At 43.1% G+C, this 20,379-nt stretch overlaps 1 protein-coding gene across 3 annotated transcripts in view; it reads right to left on the bottom strand.

The window, feature by feature from the left end:
* The window catches only part of PXDN (peroxidasin), a 160,963-nt gene extending 141,088 nt beyond the window's left edge, over positions 1-19,875 (bottom strand). For 2 of the 3 annotated variants that reach the window (XM_048845386.2, XM_048845387.2), the window contains exon 1: positions 19,412-19,872. In XM_048845386.2, the coding sequence (XP_048701343.1) occupies positions 19,412-19,617 (206 nt within the window). In that variant the 5' untranslated portion in view covers positions 19,618-19,872. Of the gene's footprint in view, positions 1-19,411 lie in introns of all 3 variants that reach the window. The other variant, XM_048845388.2, reaches the window with a different exon arrangement.
* Positions 19,876-20,379: the final 504 nt, after the last annotated feature.

The following is a 20,379-nucleotide window of genomic DNA, read 5'->3' as shown; positions in this document are numbered from 1 at the left end:
TCATCTGTTATCATCAATAGGTCAAACCAGCTTGCTCCAAGACAATGAAAACACAACTTGGGGCACTGAGAGCAGTTTTCTGCACATCCTACAAAAACAACATATTTAACTTGGGTACTTATTACTCTACTGCCAGTGTTCCTAATGAAAAAAAATGCCCCCAGCACACCACACGCGTATACAATTAAATCTTGTGCAGGTTAATATTTGATTAATCCCTCATAAAAATGGAATAAGCAGAGAAAAATAGAAAATGCCACTAAGAACATCTTTAGAACAAGATACCCTAGCATAAACACAGATGTATTTAAGAAAAGCAAGTGTGTGAAAATACACATGCACACCCAAAAATCTAATATTACAGATTGAGTAGTGTAAACACAGCCTTACTTTAGGTGTGTCTGGGTTCTTTAACTGTGAGGTTGGTGCAATCTCTGTTTTGTAATTGAAATGTTGCATTTGTGCCTAAAGCAAGGGATAGGTGTATTTTAAATAAATCAAATGGGCACACCGTAGCTTTACTATACTAAATATACTATGCTGAAATAGTAAGATTTCTCATGAAGTTGCCCAGAAACAGAACGTAGTAAGTAGATGACCTTCTTAAAGTGTCATAGTTGTGAACATCATGCGTAGCCAAGTATCTAAAACTCAAAATATTAATAAGGAAAAGTATTCCCTCCTAATTAAAAACAAACAAGGAGTCCTTATGGCACCTTAGAGACTAACACATTTATTGGGTGCCACAAGGATTCCTGGTTGTTATGCCCAAATACATTTGTTAGTCTCTAAGGCGTCACAAAGACTTCTTGTTTTTTTTACTGACACAGACTAACAGCTACCCTTCTGAAACCCTCCTAATTAGTTTCTCAGTTATGAAATATGGATTTTTTTTAAAAACTACATTTTAATCCAAAATGCATTCTCACCTACTGAAAAACCTGTATTGGAGAATAAACTGAGAATTTCTTTCCAGTATGAATATTAAATACTATAGTACACACAGCTCAAAATCCATTCACCCACACTTCCATTTGCAAGCAAACAGTATACACTGACAGGAAAGAAATAATGGGAGTTTGTTAATTTGACCCCAAGACTCGTAGTTCCTGTAGTTTCTAGTATGCATCCCATAATGCACCATGAAAAAAATAGAGCATGGAGCACAGTGGCAGAACTGTGCATTATGAGATATCTGTCCAGAATGCTGAGTGATTAGTTTGTACTGACACAGAACTGTGAGAACGTAATGATTAACCCTGAAAGTACCATAGGGGAAATCAGGCAAAGGCATTTAAGATGATGCTACAGCTAGTTTGTCCCACCACAAAGATACTGAGCTGCCAGAGGTGGCCAGAGAGTTGCATCCAAAGTGTCTTCCCTTTAAGTTCCAAAGATAACCTTCCAGATGTGAAATGAACATTAAACTGATTCACTGCTGTCTTCTAAAGTCTGCAGGGAGACAGCTCTGTTGCCTCTGCTGCTGCTCACAGCTTTCCCAAGTAGTAGAGTGACAATTGACCAGATACTTACCTTTTATTGGTGCTGAGGAGCTACAGACATTGGATCAATACAAGTTTTTACCTCACCCACCTTGTCTCTTTCATATACTGGGAACAAACAGGGCTACAACACTGCAAAAAGATACTTAGCAGTATTCATTCACCTTGTCTCTTTCAGCTACTGGGAACCTTCTCAGAAACTGACATGCATTAAGTCAGTTTCTTACAGCATTTTCTGGGAAAGCTGCAAGCAGCTGCAGATTCATAGGTATTGGAGCTATTCACAGAGGAGGAGGAGGATTCAAAATGGAGACTTGGTAGGCAGGAGAATGGTGGAAACACCACTATTCCAGCAGCCAGTGACAAAACTACAGTTTTCAAAGGGAAAATTGTGCATGAAAAATTTCAGCCAGGCCCACTTCCTGCTCATGATAATGCAATATTCCTGCAACAGCTATATTAATTGCTTATATGGAAAAGAAGCAGTTGGAAAGTATTTATCTATTTTTAACTGCGCATTAGTCACAGGGTTTTTTCCCCTTTAAAAAAAATGTTAATGAGTGTCTCTTTTAGCTCCAAGTTAAATTTCAACAGATGCTATGAATGCCACAAAGTTCAGGTTGCTATAGAAAAATCATTTACCAGATGCAATAGGTTTCTACTTATTTTCAGATCTTGCTCCAGATATACAGTAAGTAGACACAAAGATTTTTTTTAAAAGACACACTATGCCCGCACATTTGTTTTATCTAGTACCTCTTAAATTAAAGCATCTGGAAGAACCAGAATTTTGAAATATAGTCCTCAAAGTTATCAAGATACTTTTCAAAGAAGAATCCATTTCAACTGCCAATAAATAAATCAAAGATATTTTGTCTTTACATAATCTTATGAACGTACATTCTCATTTCTATGACAGATGAACATTTAGGATTAGTGTTCAGATACATACTCAATAATACTTCTAAGGAAGAGTACGGTGGGATAGAAGAGAAATAAGCAGGATATAAACCATGTGAGCAATAATTATATACAGGCAAGTTAAGTTAGATAGAGATCATATGTTAATAGTATTAGAAATCCCATTCCAAATGGAATCCAGAGAAAAAAGTGAAGGAAACTTCATGGAAAACTGTTTTGTGAAATACCCGAATTGTCTGGAGTCTCCAGATTGTAAATATTACTGGAATGTGAAAGCAAGTTTCTTTTCTTCACATAGCTCAGGGGTCTCAAACTCAATTTACCTTAGGGCCAGTGCCAGTCCTCAAATCCTCCCAGCGGGCCACGAATGTCACTGAAGATGGTGTTCAGAAAAGAAAACGTTTATATTGTATTTTTCTTTCGAATTTCTCAGAAATAATAAAACTGTCATACAACTTTATACAATTCTTTGCCTGCCAGAGAGTTTTTAGTGTTTGCCAGACACCTGGCAACACTTCAGTTCTGTCGGTTTGTTGATGCTTGGCCTCAGTGACTGAGCAGTTGAAACCTTCAGGATTGTAGCAAGGTGGGCATCAGATAGTTGTGTTCAGTATTTTGACTTGTTTATATTCATTGTGGAAAAAAGTGACGCTGCCTCCATGGCTGATTCTGCCCAGCAACTAATGATGCTGCCTCCATGGCTGACTCTGCCCGGCAACTAGTGATGGTAACTCTATCCCTCTTCCCCAGCCAATAGGAGCTGTGGGGGGCAGCACCTGCAGCAGACATTGCCAGCAGCATGGCTGCATGAGTCTCTCCTCCGCGGGCCGCAGTGCGGAGGTTCTCGGGCCGGAGATGGCCCATGGGCCGGGACTTTGAGACCCCTGACATAGATACAAGGGCACCCACAAGAGGCCATATACCTCTGAAATCATTACTGACAATAACTAAGATGCCTTGCAAGTAAAAACAGCTACATAATTATATTATCTGTATTCCAGTAACACTTAGGAGGCAGAACTCCATAGTGCTAGGCGCTGTACAAGCACAAAACAAAAACGCAGTCCTCACCCGGAAAGACCTAGAGTTGAAAAGGCTGCTTTATTATAAAGTTTATTGACTAGAAGTGAGAAGGACAATTAGCTAATAAGTAATACACCAGTTAATGTATGAAACAATAGCTACATGTTTATACCATGCATCCTGGAATCATTACATTATCTTGAATGATTTCTATTGGGTAAAATTTTGAAAAGTGTCTCGATGACTTAGTCATTTAGGAGCCTAAGTCCCATTGAAAGTAAATGGAACTTAGGCTCCTAAATGATTTAAACATTTTTCAAAAATATACCAATAATCAAGAAACAACTGTTATTTTGATTCAGACTAATTTTGATATTCGGAACTGAATTAATCCAAAAATATTACCAATTAAAGAAGAAAAAAATATTTTTTGTCTTGACAGAAAATAGGTTGTCAGCAGTTAAACATGAATTCAAATAAGTGAGCAGCATGTTCTGATTGACATGGGAAGAAGCTAAGACTTCAGCGGGAGACTGGCAAAGATGGAAGATGGTGAAGGCCTTGTGTTCTGCACGGAACAGAGAGGCACAGAAAAAGAGAGATGCTCTGATCAGTTCCTGATTACACATGGTGAGTAAATATGTTAGCTATACAGGATATAGAATGTAAAGCAGTGGTTCTCAGCTGGGGGTTCTTAGAGGTCTTCCGGGGGTATACCAACTCAGCTAGATATTTGCCTAGTTTTACAACAGGCTACATAAAAAGTACTAGCGAACTCAGTACAAACTAACATTTTATTCAATGATTTTATGCTGCTCTATATACAATATACTGAAATGTAAGTACAATATTTATATTCCAATTTCTATATTTTATAATTATATGGTAAAAATGAGAATGTATGCGATTTTTCAGTAAGTGTGTGCTGTGACACTTTTGTATTTTTATGTCTGATCCTGTAAACAAGTAGTTTTTAAGTGATGTTTAACTTGGTGGACTCCTACAAGGGGTTCAGTAGTCTGGAAAGGTTGAGAACCACTGATGTAAGCATACACAAAAGGTATGCAATGATTAAAATGTGAATACTTTCTGAGGGGAGGGATTTTTGTTTTGTTTTTTTAAAGAAGAGGAATGGGTCATGGCATGTATTAAAAGGGCATTTTTAATTTCAATTGTTTTGACTATGTTTAAAAAAAAACAATTTACTGACAGAGCACCCTTTGTATGGAATGCCGGGAGGGGGACTTTTGGGGGGTTTTTTGGTTTTGTTTTAAGAAGGGGTGAGGGGAAGGAAGTTTCTGTTCCCCTTATTAAAATGGATTTTTTTGGGTGGGCAGTAAAACCAAACATGCTCACAACTACCATACTCCTGTCTGTTGTCTTTTCAGTCTCAGGCCTTATCTACACGTAAAATTGAACTAGCTAAAATTATTTTTTAAACTTAAATGGGTGAAAACCCCAGTGTACTCTTAAATTGGTTTAAACTTGGTTTACATCAATTTAGTTTAATTCAGTAAATTATTGATGAGATTCCAATCTAGAGGAAATAAGTGCCCTGATCATTACTTAATCAAATTCCAACTGGTCACACTAACAATGGATCTTGATGCTCTGTGAGAACTTTGCATAACAACCTCCAGATGGAACTTTGTCCTTGCTGGCTGTTGAACACAATTGTCTGGGTCCTTTACTATGGAGACAAAATGCCCCCAAGTCAGGGCAAGCAACCAGCAACTCATATTGTAGTTTGACCCTTTCTAAAATATCCAATGATCTTGCCTACTCTCCAGTGTGTAATCAAGGAAAGTTGCTGTCAGAATGTAACCTGCCCTAAGTTGTTTTTCCACAATCATGATTCCAATGATCAGATCTCAGAAACAAGAGTTACACTATTGCTCAAAGGCAGTTTGTTGCGGTAAGCAACCTCTCAGCAATAAACCAACAAAAATATGGGTTTGCTGGTTTCTCACCCAAATGTACACTGCACCATCTGCTTGTTATGCCCTTCCTTCTTCACATTTGTAAAGTATTTGTATTTAAACAGATTTTTGAATGAGCTATTCAGAGTTGACTGAATGCTAGGACCATGCAACTCTGTACACTTAGAAAATATTTTCAAAAAATACCAAGGGCAAAAAGTTCTCTAGAAGACCACCAAATAAAACATGATAGAACCTCAGTTAAGAAAAAGTTTAAAGGTTATGGTACTTTGGACACATTTATTCAAATGATCATTAAATGTATGCCACGAAGGGTCACAGATATGTTTTACAGCCAAATAGCAGAAAAAATGTGTTGCAAACCAGTATCAAAATCATTTAAAGATACTCTATATGCTCTCTAAGCCCTGGTCTACACTAGGACTTTAGGTCGAATTTAGCAGCGTTAAATCGATGTAAACCTGCACCCGTCCACACGATGAAGCCCTTTATTTCGACTTAAAAGGCTCTTAAAATCGATTTCCTTACTCCACCCCTGACAAGTGGATTAGCGCTTAAATCGGCCTTGCCGGCTCGAATTTGGGGTACTGTGGACACAATTCGACGGTATTGGCCTCCAGGAGCTATCCCAGAGTGCTCCATTGTGATCACTCTGGACAGCACTCTCAACTCAGATGCACTGGCCAGGTAGACAGGAAAAGAACCGCGAACTTTTGAATCTCATTTCCTGTTTGGCCAGCGTGGCAAGCTGCAGGTGACCTTGCAGAGCTCATCAGCAGAGGTGACCATGATGGAGTCCCAGAATCGCAAAAGAGCTCCAGCATGGACCGAACGGGAGGTACAGGATCTGATCGCTGTATGGGGAGAGGAATCCGTGCTATCAGAACTCCGTTCCAGTTTTCGAAATGCCAAAACCTTTGTCAAAATCTCCCAGGGCATGAAGGACAGAGGCCATAACAGGGATCCAAAGCAGTGCCGTGTGAAACTGAAGGAGCTGAGGCAAGCCTACCAGAAAACCAGAGAGGCGAACGGCCACTCCGGGTCAGAGCCCCAAACATGCCGCTTCTATGATGAGCTGCATGCCATTTGAGGGGGTTCAGCCACCACTACCCCAGCCGTGTTGTTTGACTCCTTCAATGGAGATGGAGGCAACACGGAAGCAGGTTTTGGGGACGAAGAAGATGATGATGATGATGAGGTTGTAGATAGCTCACAGCAAGCAAGCAGAGAAACCGTTTTTCCCGACAGCCAGGAACTCTTTCTCACCCTGGACCTAGAGCCAGTACCCCTGAACCCACCCAAGGCTGCTTCCTGGACCCGGCAGGCGGAGGAGGGACCTCCGGTGAGTGTACCTTTTAAAATACTATACATGGTTTAAAAGCAAGCATGTGAAAGGATTACTTTGCCCTGGCATTCGCGGCTCTCCTGGATGTACTCCCAAAGCCTTTGCAAAAGGTTTCTGGGGAGGGCAGCCTTATTGCGTCTTTCATGGTAAGACACTTTACCACTCCAGACCAGTAACACGTACTCGGGAATCATTGTACAACAAAGCATTGCAGTGTATGTTTGCTGGCGTTCAAACAACATCCGTTCTTTATCTCTCTGTGTTATCCTCAGGAGAATGAGATATAATTCATGGTCACCTGGTTGAAATAGAGTGCTTTTCTTCAGGGGACACTCAGAGGAGCCCGTTCCTGCTGGGCTGTTTGCCTGTGGCTAAACAGAAATGTTCCCCGCTGTTAGCCACAGGGAGAGGGGAGGGTTGAGGGGGTAGCCACGCGGTGGGGGGAGGCAAAATGCGACCTTGTAACGAAAGCACATGTGCTATGTATGTAATGTTAACAGCAAGGTTTACCCTGAAGGAGTGTAGCCACTGTTATATAAAATGTGTTTTTTTAAATACCGCTGTCCCTTTTTTTTTCTCCACCAGCTGCACGTGTTTCAATGATCACAGGATCTTCTCCTTCCCAGAGGCTAGTGAAGATTAGAAAGAAAAAAATCGCACTCGAGATGAAATGTTCTCCGAGCTCATGCTGTCCTCCCACACTGACAGAGCACAGACGAATGCGTGGAGGCAAATAATGTCAGAGTGCAGGAAAGCACAAAATGACCGGGAGGAGAGGTGGCGGGCTGAAGAGAGTAAGTGGCGGGCTGAAGACAGGGCTGAAGCTCAAATGTGGCGGCAGCGTGATGAGAGGAGGCAGGATTCAATGCTGAGGCTGCTGGAGGACCAAACCTGTATGCTCCAGTGTATGGTTGAGCTGCAGCAAAAGCAGCTGGAGAACAGACTGCCACTACAACCCTGTGTAAACAACCGCCCTCCTCCCCAAGTTCCATAGCCTCCACACCCAGATGCCCAAGAATGTGGTGGGGGGGCCACCGGCCAACCAGCCACTCTGCCACAGAGGATTGCCCAAAAAAAAGAAGACTGGCATTCAATAAATTTTAAAGTTGTAAACTTTTAAAGTGCTGTGTGGTATTTTCCTTCCCTCCTCCACCACCCCTCCTGGGCTACCTTTTTCTGCGGAAAAGGACCTAGGGGTCACAGTGGACGAGAAGCTGGATATGAGTCAGCAGTGTGCCCTTGTTGCCAAGAAGACCAATGGCATTTTGGGATGTATAAGTAGGGGCATAGCGAGCAGATCGAGGGACGTGATCGTTCCCCTCTATTCGACATTGTGAGGTCTCATCTGAAGTACTGTGTCCAGTTTTGGGCCCCACGCTACAAGAAGGATGTGGATAAATTGGAAAGAGTCCAGCGGAGGGCAACAAAAATGATTAGGGGTCTAGAACACATGACTTATGAGGAGAGGCTGAGGGAGCTGGGATTGTTTAGTCTGCAGAAGAGAAGAATGAGGGGGGATTTGATAGCTGCTTTCAACTACCTGAAAGGGGATTCCAAAGAGGATGGCTCTAGACTGTTCTCAATGGTAGCAGATGACAGAACGAGGAGTAATGGTCTCAAGTTGCAGTGGGGGAGGTTTAGATTGGATATTAGGAAAAACTTTTTCACTATGAGGGTGGTGAAACACTGGAATGCGTTACCTAGGGAGGTGGTAGAATCTCCTTCCTTAGAGGTTTTTAAGGTCAGGCTTGACAAAGCCCTGGCTGGGATGATTTAACTGGGAATTGGTCCTGCTTCGAGCAGGGGGTTGGACTAGATGAACTTCTGGGGTCCCTACCAACCCTGATATTCTATGATTCTGTGATTCTATAATTCATCCCCCTATTTGTGTGATGAATGAATAAAGAATGCATAAATGTGAAGCAACAATGACTTTATTGCCTCTGCAAGCGGTGATCGAAGGGAGGAGAGGAGGGTGCTTAGCTTACAGGGAAGTAGAGTGAACCAAGGGGCGGGGGTTTCATCAAGGAGAAACAAACAGAACTTTCACACCGTAGCCTGGCCAGTCATGAAACTGGTTTTCAAAGCTTCTCTGATGCGTACCGTGCCCTCCTGTGCTCTTCTAACCGCACTGGTGTCTGGCTGCGCATAACCAGCAGCCAGGCGATTTGCCTCAACCTCCCACCCTGCCATAAACGTCTCCCCCTTACTCTCACAGATATTGTGGAGAACACAGCAAGCAGTAATAACAGTGGGAATATTGGTTTCACTGAGGTCTAAGCGAGTCAGTGAACTGCGCCAGCGCGCCTTTAAATGTCCAAATGCACATTCTACCACCATTCTGCACTTGCTCAGCCTGTAGTTGAACAGCTCCTGACTACTGTCCAGGCTGCCTGTGTACGGCTTCATGAGCCATGGCATTAAGGGGTAGGCTGGGTCCCCAAGGATAACTATAGGCATTTCAACATCCCCAACGGTTATTTTCTGGTCTGGGAATAAAGTCCCTTCCTGCAGCTTTTGAAACAGACCGGAGTTCCTGAAGATGCGAGCGTCATGTACCTTTCCCGGCCATCCCACATTGATGTTGGTGAAACGTCCCTTGTGATCCACCAGAGCTTGCAGCACTATCGAAAAGTACCCCTTGCAGTTTATGTACTCACCGGCTTGGTGCTCCGGTGCCAAGATAGGGATATGGGTTCCGTCTATGGCCCCACCACAGTTAGGGAATCCCATTGCAGCAAAGCCATCCACTATGACCTGCACATTTCCCAGGGTCACAACCCTTGATATCAGCAGATCTTTGATTGCGTGGGCTACTTGCATCACAGCAGCCCCCACAGTAGATTTGCCCACTCCAAATTGATTCCCAACTGACCGGTAGCTGTCTGGCGTTGCAAGCTTCCACAGGGCTATCGCCACTCGCTTCTCAACTGTGAGGGCTGCTCTCTTCTTGGTATTCATGCGCCTCAGGGCAGGGGAAAGCAAGTCACAAAATTCCATGAAAGTGCCCTTACGCATGCGAAAGTTTCGCAGCCACTGGGAATCGTCCCAGACCTGCAACACTATGCAGTCCCACCAGTCTGTGCTTGTTTCCCGAGCCCAGAATCGGCGTTCCACAGCATGAACCTGCCCCATTAGCACCATGATGCATTCATTGGCAGGGCCCATGCTTTCAGAGAAATCTGTGTCCATGTCCTGATCACTCACGTGACCGCGCGGACGTCGCCTCCTCGCCCGGTATCGCTTTGCCAGGTTCTGGTGCTGCATATACTGCTGGATAATGCGTGTGGTGTTTAATGTGCTCCTAATTGCCAAAGTGAGCTGAGCAGCCTCCATGCTTGCCTTGGTATGGCGTCCACACAGAAAAAAGGCACAGAACGATTGTCTGCCGTTGCTCTGATGGAGGGAGGGGCGACTGATGACACGGCTTACAGGGTTGGCATCAGGGAGCTAAAATCAACAAAGGGGGTGGCTTTACATCAAGGAGTATTTCAGGCAGGACTTCACGGAGGGTTCCAACAAGAAATGGTGCACCTAAGTTATTGTTCTTATTGGAACAAGGAGGTTAGTCTGGCCTCTGATTGATACATGGCTAGATTTACCTCGCTGCACCTTCTCTGTGAGTGACTGCAGTGTGACCTAGAGGAATGAGTCCCCTAGACGGGGGAGGAGGCAAATGAGTACAAAACAAATCTGGTCTATTTCTTGTTTTGATCCACTCCATCTATCTTTTACATCTTTGGCTGGCAGCAGACGGTGCAGTAGGACTGCTAGCCATCCTCATCTCTTGCCTGCCCGGCAGAAGATGATGCAATAGGACTGCTAGCAATCCGTATCGCCTGCCTGCTCACCATAAGACGGTTCAATAGGACTGACTGCAGGACTAAAGAGAATGACCTGGTCAAGTCACTCCAAATTTAGTCCCTGCGCCCATGTCTGCCCAGGCGCTCCTGGCCGACGTAGCCAGGAGCACCTCAGACATGACGATGACGGCTACCAGTCGTACTGTACCGTCTGCTGCCACAAGGCAAGGGGTTGCTGCTACTGTGTAGCAATGCAGTACCGCGTCTGCCAGCACCCAGGAGACATACGGTCACGGTTACCTGAGCGGGCTCCATGCTTGCCGTGGTATGGCGTCTGCACAGGTAACTCAAGAAAAAAGGCGCAAAACGATTGTCTGCCCTTGCTTTCACGGAGGGAGGGAGGGAACGGGGGCCTGACGATATGTACCCAGGCCCACCCGCGACAATGTTTTAGCCCCATCAGGCATTGGGATCTCAACCCAGAATTCCAATGGGCAGCGGAGACTGCGGGAACTGTGGGATAGCTATCCACAGTGCAACGCTCCGGAAGTCGACTCTAGCCTCGGTACTGTGGAAGCACTCCGCTGAGTTAATGCACTTAATGCACTTAGAGCATTTTCTGTGGGGACACACACACTCGAATATATAAAACCGATTTCTAAAAAACCGACTTCTATAAATTCAACCTTATTCCGTAGTGTAGACATACCCTAAGAATGAAGGAGGCAAACAGCTAATGCTAAATAAATACTGAGCATGGTCCCCATTAAAAGTGGCCAATACTATAAATGTAACACTGCATATATTGAGTGATATTATTTTCCCCTCTTCTGCTAGACAGGCAGCAAGTATAATGTTATGCTTGGTATCCTTTTTAAGAAGGAAGGAAGGAATGTTGGAGTCAGAACATTCCATAAGGTTCGGGGGAGTGGTAACTGGAAAGAGAAAAGGGAAAAACTAAAGAAAGTACATTAACAGCAGCAGCAGGACCCCACAGAGAAGGAGGGTAATGGCAAAGTGTCATTAAGGTAAAATCAGAGTAAAAGGTAGCAGAGTATATCCCAATGTTTTTCAATAGAGTTCCCTTTTGTAACTCAGGGGAACAGAGAGAGGACACAACTTTTGTTCTGAACTCTTTTACTTCTTCATAATTTTGTGTAGTGCTTATTAATAGTCTAAAGTTGTATTACAGTAGCACCCACAGACCTTAACAAGGATCGGGGGCCCATGCTGGGCACTTTACAAACTCATAAATCCCAGCCCCAAAGAAGTACCATATAAACACAGATTAGACAAACAAAGACAAGAGGCTGAGAGCACACACTGTCAATGGTAGTTCATGAAGATCTCCATGAGAGACCACAGGGAAGCCTGCACCATCAAAAACACAGTTTGAGAATCCTTGTTTTATTTGCCGTAACTTAGATGTTCATTCAGTTTTATTTGTAATGGAATCTGTTGGCTCTTGTTAACAGTAATAGTTCCATAGCAAAAAGAAACAAAACCCAGCAGCAGGATAAGAGAATGAACAAAAAAAAACAACCTCAGCACATTTGAGTTCATCCAATGCTCATTGCACCACCTCTCTGGATTGTTTTGAATTTCTGCCCATGTTTACAGTAGTAAATATATAACATTTTTTTAATCAGATTCTGAGTGGAACCAAATGGTTAAGGCAAATGGGACCAGCCATTTCATTTTTTTTTTAAAAAGGGAGGAAAAATTCGTCAGAAACCCTATTATTTTATACAGCAACCCTGCCAAACATATAAATCATTATAAATTTTTCACCTGAGCAATGTATATTATAAAAAGTAGTTTTACAACTGTAGTTTTCCAGTAAGTAAAGTTTTAGCCCCAAATCCTGTAAACACTTATTGTTTCTCACTATTAATAGTCCTATCACAAGTGTGCATCTTTACAGGTTCAGAACCCTACGGACTATTCACAGTGAGGAAAGTTAGGCATAAGCATAAATGTTTCCAGGATCAGACCTATAGTATTCAAAATATACAGCTACTAAAATATGGACTGATGTATAGATGTTTTCTGACTATGGGGCAATCGTTACCTTCCATCTTTACCAAGAATATCAATATATAAACCCAAAATGAAGTATCTGTAAAAATTACAATTTTGACAGAGAAATCCCCTGAGAAAAAAATTATCAAAAGTTTGTTTTTAAAAAAGAATGTTTCAAATTTCTATACTATTTCATGCAATCAGGGCTTGGAAAATGTACCCAGCATCTTTTCAAACAAGGTGAAAAATATCTGTGCAAGCAAATGAAGAATAAAATGTATTTTTTGTGTAATTGCTACAGATAGTTAGTTAAGATTATATTTAATATCTTTATTTTAAATGTAATTTACTACTTCTCTTTTCATTTAGTTCTATCTTATTTCTCTTCTTAACTTCATTCCACCATGTTTTCCTCTTTTATTTCACATACTACATCGCAGTGTACCTTCTCCAGCAGTGGTTTTACTGTCTGTTTTCTCTTTCCTTCTGCCTCCCTCAGGCTATATCTACGCTGCCACTTATGTTGATATAACTTACGTCACTCAGGTGTGTTAGCCACCCATGAGCAACGTAAGTTACACCGACCTAGCGTTGTCCCCACCAGCCCTTATAACACCGGGAGAGCTTTTCCCATCAACATAGCTACAGCCGCATATGCTCTCTAGTGTATCCATAGCCTCAGTCTCTTCTCATTTTCTCCCTACATCTACCTCCTCCCTTGTACTTTCTGTTTCCTCTATTCCCAAACTCACCCTCTCAGTACCAATTCTCTTTTCAAACTAACAACTACTTTCCCTTCAGACCAATCAACTCACACAAAGAGAGAGCTTGAAAATTTTACCAAACATTAATAGCCAGAGGACTAAACTTACCTGCTAAATATCAGTTAAAAAGATACAGGGCCCACTAATGAGTAGCACCTCCCAGGTAAGAAGACAACATGAGCTACTGGGAAAGGGGAGGATGCTGGGATACTTATCAGTGTGCCTTCTTTGCATTATGCTTACCTTTCATATCAGCCTTTGTTTAACAGGTGTTTAAAAAAAAGTTTAGACCCACTGCCCCAAACACCTTTGTCCCCCTAATCCTCAAAGCCACAGCCTCCTGATTGCTGCAAGCATTAGGGATCTCACTACTCTACCCTCACCCCTGGCTCCTGTGATTGGGACAGGGAGGGTAGCTGTGCCTCTGCTCCTGTGTCCCTTCCCAAGCACCCATTTTTGAATCTTTCTACCCAGTGAATAGCTCCAGTGCCTGCCTTTGTTGCTCCCAATTTTCAAAAGCAGCAGATTGAAACTGATCTGACCCTAGTGAATCTCACTGCTTCCTTTGGACTTCCCAGTAGAGGCAATGAAAATTGACATGACTAGTCACTTTTCATTCTACAGCCAAAAAACTGAGCTGTAGCAGAGGCATTGAAGACATCTGTCAGCAGACTTAGGAAGACAGTACCACATCAGAGTGGTAGTCGTGTTAGTCTGTATCAGCAAAAACAACGAGGAGTACTTGTAGCACCTTAGAGACTAACACATTTATTTGGGCATAAGCTTTCATGCACTAACACCCAAGATGAAGTGGGTTTTAGCCCACGAAAGCTTATGCCCCAAATAAATGTGTTAGTCTCTAAGGTGCCACAAGGACTCCTCATTGTTACACTCAATTTACACTCAGTTGTTTACACTCAATTTACAATTGGATGCTTATTTTTGCAACCATCTGCTGAAGCTAATGGCACTCATCAATAAAAGCTTCCTACTGAACCCGGTGACTGGGTAAGCCAATTTTTCAAGCCCCAATTATAAACTATGGCTCAAATATCAAATTTGATAGCAAAGATGAAGAGGCAGCCTCTTTAATCATATGGCTAATATCATATCCTACTTCAATAAGTCCTATAATCTGTGACTTGTCAACTAATAGGTACTAACAACAGTTACAGACCTTCAGAATTTTTAAAGCAGCAACCACACGCAAAAACAGTTGCAACGTTGTTGATACCTAAAATGCATACCACTTTATGGACTCACTGGATTGATCCCTCTAATATACTGGTAAATTGGACATCTATAAAGCACACATTCTGTGCTGTAGTATTTCTTACATCAAGAGACAAGACAGTGTAATGGCTGTACTAAATGCACAGAGCCCAATGTAAGATTTACAAATCTTTCAAATATTGTCATAAAAATATAGTTCTACTAAGAAAGTGACTTTGTATAAATGGCAGCTTTATTTTTAATAGATCTGCACTCTATGTGCATTACAAGCCATATCCACTTGTGCGAGAAATTTTTACTACTTTTTAGTCCTGTTCACACTGCATAGCCAACAAAGCTATGATAGAGCACGCTGGATTCTGTTCTTATTCACCCTCAGAATTCCAGCTACAGTGAACTCAATTAAACCTGTACAACCCCAGTTTCTTAACTGGGACTACCTGGGTGTAGCCAAGGAAAAAAACTATGAGGATCAGAATAGGCCTGCACAGGTGTAATTGAGAGCAGAATCTGGCCTGTGGAATCTTTTTTACTGGAGATGATCAGGAGTAAATTAAGGCAAGATACATTATTATTTGTATTACAGCAGCATTCAAAGACCCCAAATCATGAGCACAAAACACAGAATGACACCCCTGATGCAAAGAACTTATTATTAAATTTAGAATAAAATGCACCTAGGGAAAGGGAGGACAAGAGTAACAGTAGTAAGAACACACATTTACTTAGGTGCCATATGCACAACCTGATGGTTCTGAATCATTTAAATTTTTAAAATATAAATAAATATCAGCAATTCCCACCAGCACTCTACTTAGTCATTTATTTGGAGATTTTCTGTAGGCATCAGGAAGAAGTGGGTCTTGAAGATGCCACTAGAAGGATGAGAGGGTATTAACTTTACAAGCTATTTTGGAGACGGTATTCCCTGAACCAGGGATGGAGCGAAAGTAGATTCAAGGAGCTGCAGACATTGAACTGGGACACAGCCCAGGGACACACAGAAGACCTGATCCTGCACTTTGATCCACTCAGGTGAAATGTGTTTATGCAGAGCTCCATAGACTTCAGTAGGACTGCACTAGTGTAAGAGTCTGCCTGTGTGAATCAAGCCAGAATATGGATCTCCAATTATGGAATACAGAAATGGCAATATCAGAAAATGGGGAAGCAGGAGGGTAAGAAACTGGGACTGTAACAAGCACTTTTGCAGAAGGAAGACATTTGATTTGTGAAAGGAACATTTGTCTGGATTGTATCCAGGTCCATTTTGTTTTAAACCACCACTGGAAGTGATGTGTGAGCCAGAAAGAGTACAGCTCAGCTCTCAGCTCCCATGGTGAGGCAGTTATAAACTGAAAAAAATGAGCTCTGGAAATCAGTGAGACACAATATACAAGGAAATCCCATTACGCCGTTTTTACAGAGTCACTTTTCAGAGTAGAGCCATACATTAAGAGGGAAAAAAAAGATAAGGTAAGAATGGCAAATAAAGTGCTGCCAGTGAAAACATGCTAAGACAAATGTACAATAGCTCTCCAGTAGTGTTGTTTGCAGGATTTGTATATGTTCCTGTTCTAGCAAGAATGAATGTATTTAAATTAAATCAGTTAATTAATACTTTGAAACAATCCAGCTATCATTGCCATGCAGGACAAATTATTTGTATTGCCTTACAGTAAATATGACACTAACATAAAATTATAGCTAAATAGAATAGAAAATGAAGGTAAACATAGATACTGACAGATGCTTTATAGATTTGGCTGGAACATTTCTACAGATTTCTATTGTCCTTACCTCTGTGAAATGCGTTAGCTGGCTCAGTCTAGTTCATAGCGGACAAGGGTCCACACCAAATTGTTTACAACCTTGCCAATCTTATCGTCTTTAATGCACTTAAAAATACTTATCCCAAAAGAAAGAGATATAATATGATGATTCACAAACTGAAAGTGATTTAAATGTATTTTATTTTTGATGCTAAAAAAATAAGCCATTGCTGAAAGTGGAGGTTCATAACATTCCTCCTATCTGGGTGATGACGTGTCTCCATAAAAGCATAAAATTTCTGTGAGAGTTTATAGTACATACTATTAATGAACTAAGTAGCACTAAGGTAAAGTATAATTATGTAAACCATTTGGTGCCTAGATACTACCGCAATAAGTACCTCAGAAATGTATGTAATAATTAATTATAAGTATTCATAGTGTATATCTTTGAGCTACAGGTAAAAATATTACTTTTGACATATTCATATCCAGTGGAGATCTTCAAGGTACTGCTTATTAGATCAATTTTATCAGTGTCTGTGCCAAGGGATTCTTAAACTTTTCCATACTGTAAGAGTATCTTGTGGTCCACCTCCTTCCCATTCACCATCACATAACATAACTGTAGCAGCTACAGAAATTGCTTATACGGAAAAGTATTATTAGGAAAGTACTTGATATATTTCTAATTGCCTTTTAATGGTGATATAGTAGGTGGAAACAAGGAGGACAGTCATCACCATGTGAATAGTAAGAGCGCAACAGACCACCAGCAGACTATAGGCCACACTTTGAGTACAGGTTTCAGAGTAACAGCCGTGTAAGTCTGTATTCGCAAAAAGAAAAGGAGGACTTGTGGCACCTTAGCAACTAACCAATTTATTTGAGCATAAGCTTTTGTGAGCTACAGCTCACTTCATCGGATGCATCTCTAAGGTGCCACAAGTACTCCTTTTCTTTTTACTTTGAGAACAGTTGCCGTAAGCCAAATTGAGCATATTTAAATGTTAACCTTTTTTTAAAAAATGTCCTTTACTACATCATAGGTTAGAACAGTTACTCAGATTTGAGAGACTAGAGGGTTTGATATTGGAGAGGTTAGACAAATATAATGTTTGTATTGTTCATATATTTTCCTCTTACTTACTCACAAATTATAAATATCCCTGGTGATGAGAGCTCTGCCTTGTCCAGTTTTAATCTAATATATTTTGCTGTTGTACGCATCAATATATTTGCCATGTGTCCAAACCTTTTAGACTCACATCCCTATTGTTAGGATTTAAAAAAACAAAACAAAATCAAGATGATTCACAACACGAGACTCCAGAAAACTGTGTAAAGCTCAATGACCAATATAAAATGTGCTCTGTATTTGTACTTAGTTCCAAATGCAAGAAACATTAACCACCCACTTCCTGTGTTGTTCACTAAAACTTTTACAGCTTCTTCAGGACTGCTCCAGTACTGCCAGAAGGGTTCACATTGTGCCAAAGAGGGAATCAGAAATGTGAAATAATTGTACATTAAGATATTTAGAGTCTGAAATGCAGCATGGCTTTCTGAAAATAACTGAAAGTCAAAAGTCCATATGTTACAGTAGGTCATGCAGAAAATATCCACAGCCAATCTCTGCTCTCCTAGGTTTTCCATGGTTGCATTTCTGTAAGTGAGGGCAGGAATTAGTTCCAGGAGTGTTTCTGTAGCCCAAGAAACATACAAACAGGTTAATGGAGCCAATCCTTTTCTCATAATGAACTCTAAATCAAAGTGTGTGTGGTTTGTATGGATTCTCTTTTTTATTAAAAGGGTGTGGGCAGAAAGGTTAAAACTGGTTTCTTTAAAAAAAAATCAATGTCAAAAATATTTAGACCAAATTCTTTAACGGCTTTCACCCCATGCGATTCCACTGAAATCAACTGAATCGTAATGTTGCAAAGACTTATGCATGTATTTAACTCTACGAGCAGAAAAGATTTAATCCCATTGACATAAATGTGACCATTCACACTTCATCAAATTAAGCATTTGCACAAATCTTTGCGAGATTGGGGCCTTGGCCTGTATTGGGTATAATTCCGTATAGAATTTGGCCCCTGGTGTATTATTATATGTCCACGCTGCTGCTTAAAATTCCGCCAAAAGTATGACATTCCCAAATGATCCATTGCCACCAATGAAATATACTGTACCAAACTACTAGAAAGAGTCACCCTGAAAACATTTTAGGAATCATAAACATTTTAAAAACCAACGGCTGTTATTAGATACAAAATACTATGTTTCACGATTACTTTTATTTAAGAACATCTACAAATCCACAAGGATTGACCAAAATCCAGTAGCTCTACAATTCAACAGCCTGATTTATGAAAGCAACCAAAAAGTGTGTTCAATTGAAAACATCTAGGGCTGGGTGGAGTGCGACGAAACCTTTCACATAAAAAAGCGAATCAAAGCCAAGTCTCCAATGGTGAAGCAACAGCTTCTTAAACAGCTCTCTGCAGCTCGGCTCCCTCCGAAAGATGTTGCTGAGAATAATTAATGAAATGATCCAAGAAAGGAAAACTGGAGCCCGCTGAGTGACTTCACCACCACTCGCCCTGCTGGCTCCAGGCCTCGAGGGGGGAAGCCACACAGCCGCGGGCCAAGCTCAGCCGTGCAGCACCTCGGTGCCTTCAAGAGCAGATAATCAGACAGAGGGAGAGAGAGGGGGACACCAAAAAAGCGAGAGAGGAATGCACCAGGCAGAAACAACCGGCGAGCAAGTCACTGACCACAGCCATAGCTACCAGAACCGGGGGGTGGGGGGAGCTGCTTCACCCCCTGCTCTCTACAAATCAGTCTCCACTGGAGCTAACAAAAGACTCCAGCGGGAGAGGGCAGCCCAGTGATCGGGGCTTCCAACCCGAGAGGCTAGAGACAAAGGGCTGTAGCGGCTGCTGCACGGTGCCCTCCGCCCCAGGTGCCCCGGCCGAGACCCTCCTGCTGCCCCCTCCAGGCCTCTCCCTACATTCAGGGCGGGAAGCTCCCGGCCTCCCTCCTTCTCGGGCTGCTGAAGCCCCCGCCCGGGGGGTACTCACAGGATGGTGGTTTGGGGCGACACGGCGGGGACGCTTTCCAGCATCAGATGCATGCAGCGCACCGTGGTGCGGAAGCACAAGCAGCGGCTGGGGCACCACACGCTGCCCCGCGGCGGCTGGGGCTGCGGGGAGGCGGCGAGGAAAAGCGCCCCGCTCCACAGCAGGAGCACGAAGCCGAGCCCGGCCGCTGATGTGCAGCGGGCCATGGTGCGAGGGGCAGCGGGAGGAGGGCGAGGGGCGGCAGCAGGTCTCCACCGTGCCTGCTCCGCTCCCAGCTGCGGCTGCTCTCGCTCCTGGACCTGGAGGCGACTCCCTGCCCGGCGCAGGCTGGAGAGAGGAGGGGAGGGACGGCAGTGGGACCGCCCCAGCCGGCGCGCTCGGAGAGCTGGGCAGGCAACCCCGCCACTGGCTCCCCGGCCCGACCAGGGGCGCAAGAGGGCCCCGGCCCCGAGCAGAGCGTTCCCCTGCGAGGCACCGCCCGGAGAGGGGGAAGCGGCTTCCTCCGCCAGAGGGAGCATGGAGGGGGCGGCCCGAGGAAGCGCATGGCCGAATCCCCTCACCCCCACCAGGGGCACAGAGCGACAGCCCGCTGCACGTGTCCGACCCTCCATCCCCATCCCCACCAGGGCCACAGAGCAACAGGTTACCCCACTGAGGGGACCACACACATCTGAACACTACCGCACCCAGGGCTCAGATAGCAACAGGTCTCAAATTACCCCGTGAGGGGTCTTCGCACATAGCCAAACCCTCCTCCTTTCCCTAGAGGGGCAGAGAGAGACCCCAACACGGCCCACAAATGACACCAAGGAGAACGCCCATTGCCAAGTCTCCTCCCTTCCCTAGAGAGACAGAGGAAGCATTCATCCCAAAGAGCATACACTAAATAAACAAGACAGAGGAGAACTGGACAGGTTCTAAATAAACAAGACAGGTGGGAGGAGAACTGGACACAGAGATGAAGTGGC

This window comes from Caretta caretta, chromosome 3 (genome assembly GCF_965140235.1).
Source record: "Caretta caretta isolate rCarCar2 chromosome 3, rCarCar1.hap1, whole genome shotgun sequence".
Taxonomy (NCBI): Eukaryota; Metazoa; Chordata; order Testudines; family Cheloniidae; genus Caretta; species Caretta caretta.
This window is presented reverse-complemented; position numbering and strand designations above follow the sequence as displayed.